General features: G+C 54.5%; 1 protein-coding gene across 2 annotated transcripts; it reads left to right on the top strand.

The window, feature by feature from the left end:
• Positions 1–805: 805 nt before the first annotated feature.
• On the top strand, positions 806–13224 carry AGT (angiotensinogen). Of its 2 annotated transcripts, none has more exons than XM_003893781.3 (5): positions 806–1316; positions 4520–5378; positions 9175–9442; positions 11057–11201; positions 12424–13224. In XM_003893781.3, exons 2-5 carry the CDS (start codon positions 4523–4525, stop codon positions 12610–12612), a joined length of 1458 nt encoding a protein of 485 aa, XP_003893830.1. In that variant the 5' UTR covers positions 806–1316; positions 4520–4522; the 3' UTR covers positions 12613–13224. The 2 variants fall into 2 exon arrangements, with proteins under 2 accessions (XP_003893830.1, XP_009196066.1); XM_009197802.1 differs by having other exon boundaries at positions 1286–1316; positions 4392–5378.
• Positions 13225–13445: the final 221 nt, after the last annotated feature.

The raw sequence follows: 13445 nt of genomic DNA, 5'->3' as shown, positions 1-13445 counted from the left end.
GCGGTGTGAGCATAGCTCACTACAGCCTCAAACTTCTGGGCTCAAGTGATCCTCATGCCCCAGCCTCCCGAGCAGCTAGGACTACCAGCGCATACCACCATATCCAGTTAGTTTTATTTTTTGCACAGATGGGGGTCTTGCTATGTTGCCTAGGCTGGTCTCAAACTCTTGGCCTCAAACTATCTTCCTGCCTCAGTTTTCCAGAGCACTTGGGTTATAAATGTGGGCCACTGCACCTGGCCCCCGATCTTGATGGGGAGCAGGTTTCTGTGTGTGGGTCAACCCCAGCTCCTTGAGAGTGCGGCCTGAAGTCCTTGGTCCCAGAGGCTCAGCAGGAAATATGACAGTGACTGCATAAGCTTGTGAGAACCTGTGGCCAGGCAGCAGCGGCCGTTTGGCCAGGGGTTGTCTCCTGCAGCCCTCCTGCCCAGTACCCGGGCCTGCTTGTATTCCCCCACACGCGCCCCCTCCATGCTTTCCCTCTTGTTGGTGAGTGTCACTCAAGCCTCTGCCTCAGAAAAGCCCTTCTGCAGCTTCCAAGTCAGACCAGCTCCTCCTCCAGGTGCAGGCCCAGCGATAGCTCTCCCTCGCCCCTCCCCAGCTTGCACAGGTGAATGCTTTCTGCATCCTGAAGGCATTTTGTTTGTGTCTTTTAATCTGGCTGTGCTACTGTTGGTGTTTAACAGTCTTCCCAGCTACACTGGAAGCTACCAGAAGGTACTTTTCACTTGCTCGTGTGTTTTTCCCAGTGTCTATTAGAGGCCTTTGCACAGGGTAGGCGCCAAATGGCTGTTGGGAGCAGCTGAAGGTCACACATCCCATGAGCGGGCAGCAGGGTCAGGAGTGGCCCCCGTGTTGCCTGAGCGAGACTCTCCCCTGCCCTCTGCCCTCCGCGCCTCCGGCCTGCATGTCCCCGTGGCCTCTTAGGGGCACATCCCGGGACTGGGTCAGCAGGCCTGGGCGATTGGCCTTAAGCTGTCACACACCTAGGGAGATGCTCCTGTTTCTGGGAACCTTGGCCCCCACTCCTGCAAACTTCGGTAAATGTGTAACTCGACCCTGCACCGGCTCACTCTGTTCAGCAGTGAAACTGTGCATCGATCACTAAGACTTCCTGGAAGGGGTCCCAGCGTGAGTGTCCCTTCTGGCGTCTGTCTTTCTGGCCAGCCTGTGGTCTGGCCACATGATGTAACCCCCCTCCAGCCTGTGCACAGGCAGCCTGGGAACGGCTCCATCCCCACCCCTCAGATATAAATAGGGCCTCGTGACCCGGCCAGGGGAAGAAGCTGCCATTGTTCTGGGTACTACAGCAGAAGGTAAGCCGGGGGCCCCCTCAGCTCCTTCTCAGCCTTGTCCCTCTCAGACGTAACTGAGCTGTGGGCTGGGAGGAAAAGGCCGGGAGGGGCACTGGCGATGGCTGAAGCATCTCTCCCCTCCCATAAGACCAGTCATCTGGACGCAGGCTTTCCCCGCTCAGTGCCCACCCAGGGGTCTCACAGGAGGAGCTGCTCCTCCTTAGCAATAGGACCAGATGGTCAGGTCTTCCTGCTTCGGCTGAGAAGAGTTAGGGTCCTCAGGGATGGAGCAGACTGGCACAGGAGCAGTCATCATGGTCAAGAGTCCACCAGGTCCTCTTGCCATCAGGAGGAACAGCAGGGCTTGTACAGGAAGTGGGGCCACAGGGAAGGGCTGGGCTCAGTCAGTCCCCAGGTGGGATCCCCAGAGTGGTCACCCTACCCCTCCCTCGAGACAGATTCCCTGACTGTGTCATCAGGCTGGTCACCATCTCTCTGAACCTCGATTTGCTCACCTATAAAATGGGACTAGTAACGATGCCTGGGCTCCCTCTCTCAGGGGCTGTGGTGCAGCTGAAGAGAACTAATACAACATGAAAGTACTTTCTAAGCTTTGGGATAAGCTAAAAGGCAGATTCCAATTTCATTCAAGGGCAGCGTAGATTGGTGCTTAAACTTGTGGATGACAGAGTCAGAGGGCCTGGTTCTGAGTCCTAGTTCTGTCTCTTCCCAGCTGTGTGACTTTGAACAAGTCACTGGACCTCTTTGTTCCTCTGGAAAACAGCAGGAACCAATTCATTAACTACTTCTCCAGGATGCATTAGGTCCCGGGGACTGTCCTGGGAATGTGGGCTGTATTAGGAAACATAGCAGCGGGAACCCTGCTCCGGGGCTCACATTCACGTCAGGGCAAACAGACAAAGACGCTGGACAGCACAAGTGCGTAACTACATGGTACAGGGGTTATAAGGAGGGAAAAGGGGAGCTGGATGAGAGAGTTGAGAGTGCCCGGTGTGGTGGGGAAAGCTGCAGGGTGAAATACGGCACCAAGGAAACCTCAGGGAAGGTGAGGACTATGATGAGGTCAGAGGGGTTGATATAAGAACGATGCCCTGCAAATGACAGGCACCACGGGAGCGTGAGCCGTCATCTTCACCTGTAGCATTCAGCCTGGGGGAAGTAGGGAGACATAGAAGGGGCAGGTGCTGGTGAAGAGGCAGGGGCAGGAGGGGAGAAGGCGGAGGGGCGCTCCGGGCAAGGGTGTCAGGCCCGCCACCCCAGAGCACCATTACTCCCAGGACGCGGCTGCGTGCAGACCTGGAACCAGCCTAGGGAGCAGCCGCAGATCACAACTGAGAACAAACGACAGTCTCTGCCTTAAAAATGGCCCACGGAATTGCGTCTCTGGAGATGATACCTGCGCAGGAGCAGCACAGTGAGTGGGCTGCACCGACCAGTGCCATCCAAACCCCGAACAGGTGGCGCTTGTCAGGCAGGACTTCCCAGCAGTCGGTTCCCACAGGTTTCCCCTGACGACCTGATTTGATGTGACTGTCTAGATTAGGTGTGAACTGGTGGCTCAGGCTTCTCTGCACAGAAAGGCCTGCAAGCAGCAGGGAGAGTTTCTGTTGTTTTTCCATGTCGTGTGGCTCTTCCTGAGAACAGCGGATGGAGTCAACGCATGGGGAGTGGGGTGAGGCAGTAGCTGAGGTCAGAAGTCAAAGTCTCTTTGGCATTTGAATGACTGAAGCAGAACAAAACACACCAGGTACTTCAGCAGTTGCACCGTGTTGAGGACAGGTGCTGGTTACCGGTCTGGGTGGCGGAAGCCAGCTGCCAATGTAAGAAGAATGACTGGGTGTGCTTAGGTGAAGCAGAAAAATGAAGGCATCAAGGTGGCCTCGAGTCAGTGATGACCTGCTACAGCTCCAAGGAAGCCTGGCGTAGCCCTGGGGGGACAGAAAAGGCTAAGAAGTGACGATATTGCAGTACACCCCCTCCACAAGAAATGAGTGAGATGTGGTACAAACTGTTAGAATTGAATGAATCAATAGAATCAACGTTCATCCCGTCAATCAAGAAGAGTCAGATGAAATGAATTAGCAGGGCCAGCCCAAGAACCTTGTCTTCTGGGGTCTTGGGGTAGTTTTCATTTGCAGCAGCTGAGGCTGAAGCCCAGTTGCAAGGCCTTTGAGAGAACATGGTGCCGGACCCGTGTCTAAGGCAGGGGTTCTAAACCCTGCTTACATATCAGAGCCACCTGAGAAGTTTTTTTTTTTTTTTAATTTTTATTTTTTTTAATCTAAGGAATCCAAGTATCAGTGGGCAAGCCATGCTAGGTGTGCATGCCTTTGGGGCTCTGCAGGGGATAGCACTATGCAGGGATGGTTGAGAGCTGGTTTTGGGGTTGAGACACGTGGAAAATACTTGGGCTTTGGGTTGAGCCTGTGGTGCTCAATCCTGGCTGCATATTAGGACCACAAGGAGATGAGAAAACCATTCCCAGCCCTCACCCTAGGGCCCTTGAATGAGCATCTCAGGGGTCTAGGAGGCCTCCACAAAGACCTACTGATTGGCACATATGTATTTTCCTAGGAGAGAACTTACAGCCGCAGGCAGGAGCATGTCTTAGTGTGCTTGGGCTGCCATAAGTACCACAGACTGGGAGGCTTCAACAACAGAAATGTATTATCTCACAGTTCTGGAAGCTAGAAGCCCGGGAGCAAGCCATCGGCAGAGTTGGTTTCCTCTGGGGCCTCTATCCTTGCCTTGTAGATGGCTGTCTTCTCTCTCTGTCCTCACATGGTCTTCCCTCTGTGTGTGTCCATGTCCTCATCTCCCCTTCTCATAAGGACACAGGTCATATTAGATCAGGGCTCACTCTCATGGCCTCATTTTAACTTAATCATCTCTTTAAAGATTCTGTCTCCAAATAATGGTCACATTCTGAGGTCCTGGGGTTGAGGACTTCAACATATGCATTGTGGCCATTGGGGGAGTTAGGACATGATTCAGCCTATATTGGTGCATTTTGCACTTGGATCATGTAGATATTTTCCATGGAGCTTAGAATCCATTTCTTTTCTTTTTTTGTAGACATGAATGGACTTATTCTGGGATAAATGGTGACAGAGAATATTGAGACAATGAAAAATCTGGTTAGATGGCACTTAACGATCAGTTAATAATAATCACCTTTCACCCTTTGCAAAATGATATTTCAGGGTATGCAGAAGCGAGTGCCCCAGTCCGAGATGGCTCCTGCCAGCGTGAGCCTGAGGGCCACCATCCTCTGCCTCCTGGCCTGGGCTGGCCTGGCCGCAGGTGACCGGGTGTACATACACCCCTTCCACCTCGTCATCCACAATGAGAGTACCTGTGAGCAGCTGGCAAAGGCCAATGCTGGGAAGCCCAAAGATCCCACCTTCACACCTGTTCCGATACAGGCCAAGACGTCCCCTGTGGATGAAAAGGCCCTGCAGGACCAGCTAGTGCTGGTCGCCGCAAAACTCGACACCGAGGACAAGTTGAGGGCCGCGATGGTCGGGATGCTGGCCAACTTCTTGGGCTTCCGTATATATGGCATGCACAGTGAGCTATGGGGCGTGGTCCATGGAGCCACCATCCTCTCCCCAACGGCTGTCTTTGGCACCCTGGCCTCTCTCTACCTGGGAGCCTTGGACCACACAGCCGACAGGCTACAGGCAATCCTGGGTGTCCCTTGGAAGGACGAGAACTGCACCTCCCGGCTGGATGCGCACAAGGTCCTCTCTGCCCTGCAGGCTGTACAGGGCCTGCTTGTGGCCCAGGGCAGGGCTGACGGCCAGTCCCAGCTGCTGTTGTCCACAGTGGTGGGCCTATTCACAGCCCCAGATCTGCACCTGAAGCAGCCGTTTGTGCAGGGCCTGGCTCTCTATGCCCCTGTGGTCCTCCCACGCTCTCTGGACTTCACAGACCTGGAAGTCGCTGCTGAGAAGATTGACAGGTTCATGCAGGCTGTGACAGGATGGAAGATTAGCAGCCCCCTGACGGGAGCCAGTGCAGACAGCACCCTGGTTTTCAACACCTACATCCATTTCCAAGGTAAGGCAAACCCCTCTGCCGGCTCTGCCCTAGGACTTAGTTTCCAATGCATAGCTGAGCTCAGCAGGTCAGGCCTTGGAGATGGGCAGGGGCAGCCCTGTGGACATACCTGGTGGCCACCCTCGAGGAGTGGGGAAGTGGCTGCTCCGCTGGGTCCCTGGATGGATGTCCACCTCCCGGACCTGCTGCCCTACTATGTGCACGACTACACTACATCCTTTTTCTTACATCATTTAATCCCCTTATGATGTGATGCAGAGGTATTTGTGCCTTTGTTTACCGGTAAAGAAATAGAGACTCGGAGAAACAAAGTGCCTTGCTCAAGATGGCACAGCCACCAGTGGGTGTCCTGGGATTTCAGCCCACATCTCCTGGCCCCACAGCCCAGCTCTACGCTCAGAGGGTACGGGTTCTTGTCTCTGGAGATGGTCAGGAGCTGGGGTCCCTGGCCTATGCAGAAATAAGCAATTGGCTTGCTTAAATCCCTTTCATGTTAGGAGGGGCATTACTGAAAACCCGTACTACAAAGATCGTTGGTTTTTTTTTTTTTTTTTAATTGAGACAGGGTCTCGCTCGTCCCCCAGGCTGAAGTGCAGTGGCGCAATCATTGTTCACTGTATCCTTGAACTCCTGGCTGCAAGCGATCCTCCCACCTCAGCCTTCCAAAGTGTTGGGATTACAGGCATGAGCCACTGCACCCAGCCAAAGATTGCTTAAAGCATTCTTTTAACAAATACTCATTGAGGATTTGCTACTTGTAAGACTTTAAGCCTGGCATCTCAGAGGAGGCCAGAGGAGGGTTGTAGAGGCCCTGACTCCAGGCTTTTAAAGGTCAATGGGCAAACGCCTAGGATATGGAGCTGCAGGGAAACGTGCTGTACAAGGTACTCAGGGAGGGCTCGGAGCCCTCAGAGGACAGAGGTCACTGGGGAGTGGACAGCAGGCCTCACCTGGCAGTGAGGGGAACGGGGCTGGTGAAGCCAGGAGCAAGCATGATGGGCCCAGCCTGCAGAGTTTGGGGCAAGGAACGAGGATGGGGTGTTTGGCTTGGCATGAGTGTTGAACCAGAAAATGGGCCTGGGGAGGGCAGAGCTGGAGACACTTTGAATGCCATGCCAGGTAGGTGTGGGAATGGGGACACATTCGTTCAGAGGTCGTCCCGGAAGCCTGCCGTGTGTGGACTGGAGGCAGGGAGGGTTGTTTGAAGGTTACGCAAGAGTCCAGGCACACAGTCACGGGAACACGCGCTCGGGGAGCAGCTCGGCGAATCCATGGGTGGGGTGGGGCTGAGGGGTGTGTCTGAGAGACATTGATGAGGCTCCGTCAAGATGTGTAACCTCGTGAGGGACAGAGAGCCAGGCGGGCGGTGAAAGACAGGACTGTGCAGAAAGAGGTTCAGTGGCGCGTGGTGATTTTCTTACCGTGACAACATCCTTGAGGTCTCTCCCTGCGGGTTCAGGGGAGGTGATAGATGGGGGATTGCTCAGCCCTGGCACTGACTGGTCACAGGGCAGAGGCCAGCCTGAGGGTTGCCCGGTTGAGGGTGGCAGCACGCTGTGCAGGGCAGAGCGGGGACACGTGGGCTCAGCCTGCTGAACCTAGGAGGAGTGCTGGGAGGAGCGCTCACTGAGAAGGAGGGTCCTGCAGAAGGCAAAGGCAAGAAAGCCAGTGGCATCTGAAATGGGTCTCCCTTCGAAAGACAGCCCATCCACCTCACCCAGACCTCAGAGCCAGGCCATGAGGAAGAGGAGAAAGAAGAAAAAAACCAATGACATCAGGACTCAAAGGAAGCCCGGCATCCTCCCTGGCCTCCACCACATGCTGCCCTGCCCCTGCCCCACTTCCTAACCTTTGCTGGTCTCAGTTTCCATGAAAGGAGACAGCCCCTTCCTGCCCACATGGCCTGTCCAGTGAGGAGATCGGGGGCTGTCTCGGGACCTCTAGATTCCCCTTTAGCAATGATGTTCTATGTACATGACCTCAGCAGGCAGCTAGATGTGTCCCACTAGAGAGGACCTGAGGATCTGGGGCCCGATGGGCTCCAGGGCACCCTTTGCCCAGCACCTGCTGTGCTGCTGAGCATGGGACGCTGGCCCCGGCAGTTTCCACAATGCCAGCTGACTTGAGCTCGAGAGATTTACCTAGCCTTCGGATGAGAATGGTGAGCTGTGTGTGTGTCAGACGAACAGAGGGAAGAGGGCAGCCACTCTCATGTCAAATTCCAACATCTTTTGGGAAGCAGCTTCCTTTTTTTGGTTTAGTTTTTGTTGGAAGAAAAGAATTGTCCCTTTCCTCCCTCTAAACTAAAAGCCTTGCTAGCCTGGGTGGGCGGCACCGAGGTCCCTGTAGGGAATGTGCAAGGAGGATCCTGCAGTTTCCCGCTCACATGCCCTCCCGAGACTGAGTGCTCCGAGGACTGAGGACGAGGAATATGCCAGGTCTGCCACTGCCTTCTCACAAGACCCAGACCCAGGGGAGGCACAGCCATGCCCAGCTCCCACCTGCCAGTTCTGTCCTCCCAGCTTCCCTATTTCCCTGCTGGAAGCTCCAATTCAGTACAAAGGGAGACCCCACTGTTTCTGAACCATCTCTACTCAGACTCCCAAGCGTCACGTGCCCAGAGGACTGCTCTGTGACAAACTCATATACAATTTCACCCTCTTCTCCTAAAAACTACCACAAAATGGGCCTTTCAAGGTGAGTGGGAGGACAGCCGAGGGCATCCTGTGATGCACTAGTGTAAGGTCGAGGCAGAGGACGGGCTGCCGTCATGGAGAGACCCCGGGTAACTGCTTCACACACAAGTTTGTGTCCTTCTCCCACGCCGGGCTCTCCCGAGTTCTCTGTCTTCTCCACGGCCCTGTGAGCGGGGCAGGGGGTAGGGAGAACAGAGGGCTCACCCCTGCCCCCAGGGCCCAGTGTGCAAATCCATTCGTCACAGCGAGGTCTTGTGAGTCTCCTCAGTAGCAAGGGCTGCTGAAGAATGGAGCCCTCGTTCCCGGAGCCTGCGTGGCCAGCTCTGTATTCCGTGACTGTGATGGGGGAGGGTGGGGGCCACAGGACAGCCGGCAGGCTCTGCCACTGCTGGGGCTGGACATGGATTAAAAAGTGAGCATGAGCAGGGGCCTCTAGGAGCAGTGGGATACTGCAGTGGTGGCTGCGCATCATTCTACATGCATGCAAAGCCACAGAATGTAAAACACCAGGACGGAGCCCCAAAGAAAACCATCAACTTTGGGTGCTGAGGACGTGTCAATGCAGGTTCATCAACTGCAATAAATGGGCCACTCTGGTGTGAGATGTTGATCACGGGGAAGGCTGTGTGTGGGGGGACAGGAGTTACATGGGAACTTTTTGTACTTTCTGCTCGATTTTGCTGTGAACGTAGTCACTCTAAAAAATAGTATCTCTTAAAATTTTTAAAAAGTGAGTGTGTCAAATCACAGCCTCTGTGTCAGGACAGATGTAGGTTTGAGTTGACCTGGCAGGTACCAGTGGCATATGTCCCTTAAGATGACAGACGCAAACCTCTGGTTCAGTGCCTGGCATGTTATATGTCTTCAGCAGGTGGCAGTTAGGGCTGCCTCAGTGAACTCAAATGGCTGCATTTTGCAGGAAGATTTGAGCTACACTTGGGGTCCTGTGGCCAGGAGAATACAGAGTGGCCTGGGGCGGGCCAGGGAAGGAGGCTGTGGCAGGGAGAGGGGCAGGATCTGGGCCTTCGGTGTCTGCCAGCCCTCGTCCCTGCCCCTGTCCCGGCTGACTCTTCCCTCCCCGTCTCCTGTCTGGATTTCAGGGAAGATGAAGGACTTCTCCCTGCTGGCTGAGCCCCAGGAGTTCTGGGTGGACAACAGCACCTCAGTGTCTGTCCCCATGCTGTCTGGCGTGGGCACCTTCCAGCACTGGAGCGACGCCCAGGACAACTTCTCAGTGACTCAAGTGCCCTTTACTGAGAGCGCCTGCTTGCTGCTGATCCAGCCTCACTACGCCTCTGACCTGGACAAGGTGGAGGGTCTCACTTTCCAGCAAAACTCCCTCAACTGGATGAAGAAACTGTCTTCCCGGTAGGAGCCTCCTGGTCTCCCCTGGAATGTGGGAGCCGAGCTGTCCTTCTGCCCCCACTGGGGGTGGGGTGGGGAGTAGACACACATGAACTGAGCCTTGGGTGCAGAGCAGGGCAGGGCCGCAGTGGCATGGGCTGGGCAGGCGGCCTGTGTGTCTATCCACCAGCTCTCCATCCACCCAGCACCCAGCTCTCCATCCACCCAGCACCCAGCTCTCCATCCACCGTCTGTCTTTCAGGTGCAGGCAAGGTAAAGGAGGGGAGGAAGAATGCTGCTTCTGTGCTTACATTTGCTTGGTGGTTTTGGAGGGAAAGAACACATTGCAATCCGCCCTCTGAGAGAGGAACAGTTTGGCCCCACACCTGACACACAGCACATCTGTGGCATCCAAGAGCTTCTTGGAACTGACTTGCCAGGAGGGTTTGGACTCCATGTGAGCGGGGGTGGAGCCTTCTCAGGGAGCATGCCTTGACTCCAGAACGTCCTTGCTGGCGGCTGGCGGCTGGCGGCTGGGCGGGGACAGGTGTCGTTAGCACCTCTTTCCTGCTGCAATTCCCTTCCATAGAGCCTTGGATTCAACCTACACATCCCCCCAGATCATCAAGGCCTGGAAATCTGATCCCAGAGGCAGGCATTGAGTGACACGATGGCTTCTTGACATCAGCTCTGGATGCTTTTTATGTTTTAAAAATTATGGTGATAAAATATACATAACAAAATTTGCCATCGTAACCATTTTCGAGTGCACAGTTCAGTGGCACTAGGCACATTCACACTGTTGTGCAGCCATCACCGCCATCCATCTCCATTTACCTTCTCATCTTCCCAGACCGAAGCTCTGCCCTGCTGAAACACTAACTCTCCATTTTCCCTTCCCCTGGGCTCCTGGCAAGCACCACGATGTCCTCGAGGTCTACCCATGTTGTAGCACGTGTCAGAATGTCCTTCCTTTTGAAGGCTGAATAATATTCCCTTGCATGTGGTTACCACCTTTTGTCTATCCACTCGTCCATCGATGGACACGTGGGTTGCTTTCACCTTTGAGATGCTGTGACTAGTGCAGTGTACATTGTAAACATGGATGTACTGTCAGCTCTTATAAGTGCTTGATATATCACTGGAAATGTCCATGGGCTCTGAAGGATGCCAGAAGATGGAAGAGGCTCTTACAAAGATCAATTGAGTTGACATAGCAACGTGTCCAGCACGAGTTGACACTGTACCCTCCTGTCTCCCTCCTTTTCATGGGTGTCTTGTCATCAAGAACACTGCTGTTGCAGTAGTAAAACACAGTGCATTATTTAGAGAATAGCATTTTAAAATTACCCAAGTAACACACCTTCAGTGCAGCCAATCTAAAAACAGAATGCACCAAAGGACAACCATTCCTAGGTCCTCATCGGTCAATGTCATAGTATTTCAAATGACGTGAACGTTTTTTATTGTAGGTTTTGCTGAAATTTTCCCCAAGGGGGAGGATGACCTAGTTGGGTGGGAGGGGGGCAAACATCCCTGTCGTCAGGGTTGGGTACAATGAGCATATGCCCGCCTGGCCTCTGGGAGAGCCCTCTCTGTGTGGCCTGGAGCCTTCCTAACTGTGCCTCATCTCCCCAGGGCCATCCACCTGACCATGCCCCGACTGGTGCTGCGAGGATCTTATGACCTGCAGGACCTGCTTGCCCAGGCTGAGCTGCCCGCCATTCTGGGCACCGAGCTGAACCTGCAAAAATTGAGCAATGACAACCTCAGGGTGGGGAAGGTATGCGCGAGCCTGTGTCTGTGCCTGACCTGGGTTCCGAGTGTTCACAGGGTGGGGGGCATGGATGAAAGGGACACAGAGGAGGCTGTGGGTGGGGCCAGCAGGGCAAGAGGGAGAGGAGAGTAGGGCCAAAGGTGGGAGAGAAGTGGCCAGAGCATTGTGAGGCTTTCTAGGTGCACAGCAGCAAATCCCTCCCCTGCTCCGCCTCCTCCTGCTGGGGTGTGTTCATGGTCCTGCTCCGCCTCCTCCTGCTGGGGGTGTGTTCCATGGTCTTGTCTGCTCCACCTCCTCCTGCTGGGGTGTGTTCCATGGTCCTGCTCCACCTCCTGCCTGGGGCAAAGGGGCAGAGGTTCATGGTCCTGCCCGGCCTCCTCCCACATGTGTGTTCATGGTCCTGCCCCGCCTCCCTCCTGCTGGGGGTGTTCATGGTCCTGTCTGCCTCCCCTCCTCCTGCTGGGGTGTCTCCATGGTCCTGCCTCCATGGTCCTGCTCCGCCTCCTCCTGCTGGCGGTGTGTTCCATGGTCCTGCTCCGCCTCCTCCTGCTGGCGGTGTGTTCCATGGTCCTGCTCCGCCTCCTCCTGCTGGCGGTGTGTTCCATGGTCCTGCTCGGCCTTGCCTTGCCTCAGGGTCCTCCAGGGATACTACAGTGGAGTTGAAACCGGGATGAAGAGAGTGAGCACCCTTGGACCTGGTGCCCTGGGTCCAGCCCCTTCTTCAGGGAAATGCTGAGCGCAGACAGAATGTCCCCTGCCATGCGGCACCATGCACATCTGTGGCTACCAAGGATGCCCCTGGATGCTCTGGGCCCTGTGCTCCGTGCTGGGGAGAAAGTGGGAGTTCCTACAGGGGCCAGTGGGATGAGCCCTCTGTGCTAAGTTAGCTAAGTCCTGGCACTGGTGGGCCATGGCCAAGGGAGCCAGGAATTCTGACCAGAACAGCCGGGCGGAACGTGAAGATGGGAGGACTTGAGGGGCGTGGTAGGGAGGAGCCGGTACGTGAGTTTGGCCACTGTGGCCGAGTAAGGGTCATCTACACAGACACACCCTTGCCTACACTGAGGAGCAGGCATACACTGTGCATCCTCCTGGCAGACTGGACAATGTCTCCCTCCAGGACAGTGCACATCACAGAGGTCCTGAGCCCTCCCCGGCCCTCTAGCCCTCAGCACCCTGGGTCACCCAGTGCGCCCTCAGAATGACCCTGATGTCTGCCGCTTTGCAGGTGCTGAACAGCATTTTTTTTGAACTCGAAGCGGATGAGAGAGAGCCCACAGAGTCTACCCGACAGCTGAACAGGCCTGAGTTCTTGGAGGTGACCCTGGACCGCCCATTCCTGTTTGCTGTGTATGATCAAAGTGCCACTGCCCTGCACTTCCTGGGCCGTGTGGCCAACCCGCTGAGCCCAGCATGAGGTCAGGGCCCCAGAACACAGCGCCTGGCAAGGCCTCTGCCCCTGGCCTTTGAGGCGAAGGCCAGCAGCAGAGAGTAACTCTGGACAAACCAGCGATTTGTCACCCCCAGTCTCCCACCTTTTCTTCTAATGAGTCAACTTCGAGCTGGAAAGCAGTCGTTTCTCCTTGGTCTAAGTGGTGCTGCGTGGAGTGAGCAGTAAGAAACCTGTGGCAGCACAAATGCGCCTCCCAGGTTGCTGGGTTTATTTTAGAGAATGGGGGTGGGGAGGCAAGAACCAGTGTTTAGCGCGGGACCACCGTTCCAAAAAGAATTCCAACCGACCAGCTTGTTTGTGAAACAAAAAAGTGTTCCCTTTTCAAGTTGAGAACAAAAATTGGGTTTTAAAATTAAAGTATACATTTTTGCATTGCCTTCGGTTTGTATTTAGTGTCTTGAATGTAAGAACATGACCTCCGTGTAGTGTCTACAGTAGCTTAGTTTTTTCCACAGATGCTTGTGATTTTTTTGAACAACACGTGAAAGATGCAAGCATCTGAATTTCTGTTTGAATGTGGAAACCATAGCTGGTTATTTCTCCTTTGTGTTAGTAATAAACGTCTTGCAACAATAAGCCTCCCAAAATTCTTTCATTTAGCAGCCAAACAGATGTATACAATTTAGCAGATAGACTGTGCAAACCAAAGTGCTTTCCTGGACTTTGGATGGAATTTCCACTGGAAGCCTGAGCCAGTACTTAGCAGTCCTTTGAAGTTTTAGGTGATGCTTTTCTCTGGACACTTCCATTGGTAAGCAGTGGTGGCCATCTGTGTGATGGACAGGGGGTGGGAAGAG

Source organism: Papio anubis, chromosome 1, assembly GCF_008728515.1.
Source record: "Papio anubis isolate 15944 chromosome 1, Panubis1.0, whole genome shotgun sequence".
NCBI classification, from domain to species: Eukaryota; Metazoa; Chordata; class Mammalia; order Primates; family Cercopithecidae; genus Papio; species Papio anubis.
Note: the sequence above shows the minus strand (reverse complement) of the source record. Positions and strands in the feature narration are given on the sequence as shown.

Coding starts and splice junctions, on each gene's coding strand:
- AGT (XM_009197802.1), top strand. CDS start 4,508: ATGATATTTCAGGGTATGCAGAAGCGAGTGCCCCAGTCCGAGATGGCT. Junction 5,379..9,174: donor CACCTACATCCATTTCCAAG/GTAAGGCAAACC, acceptor TCTGGATTTCAG/GGAAGATGAAGGACTTCTCC. Junction 9,443..11,056: donor ATGAAGAAACTGTCTTCCCG/GTAGGAGCCTCC, acceptor TCATCTCCCCAG/GGCCATCCACCTGACCATGC.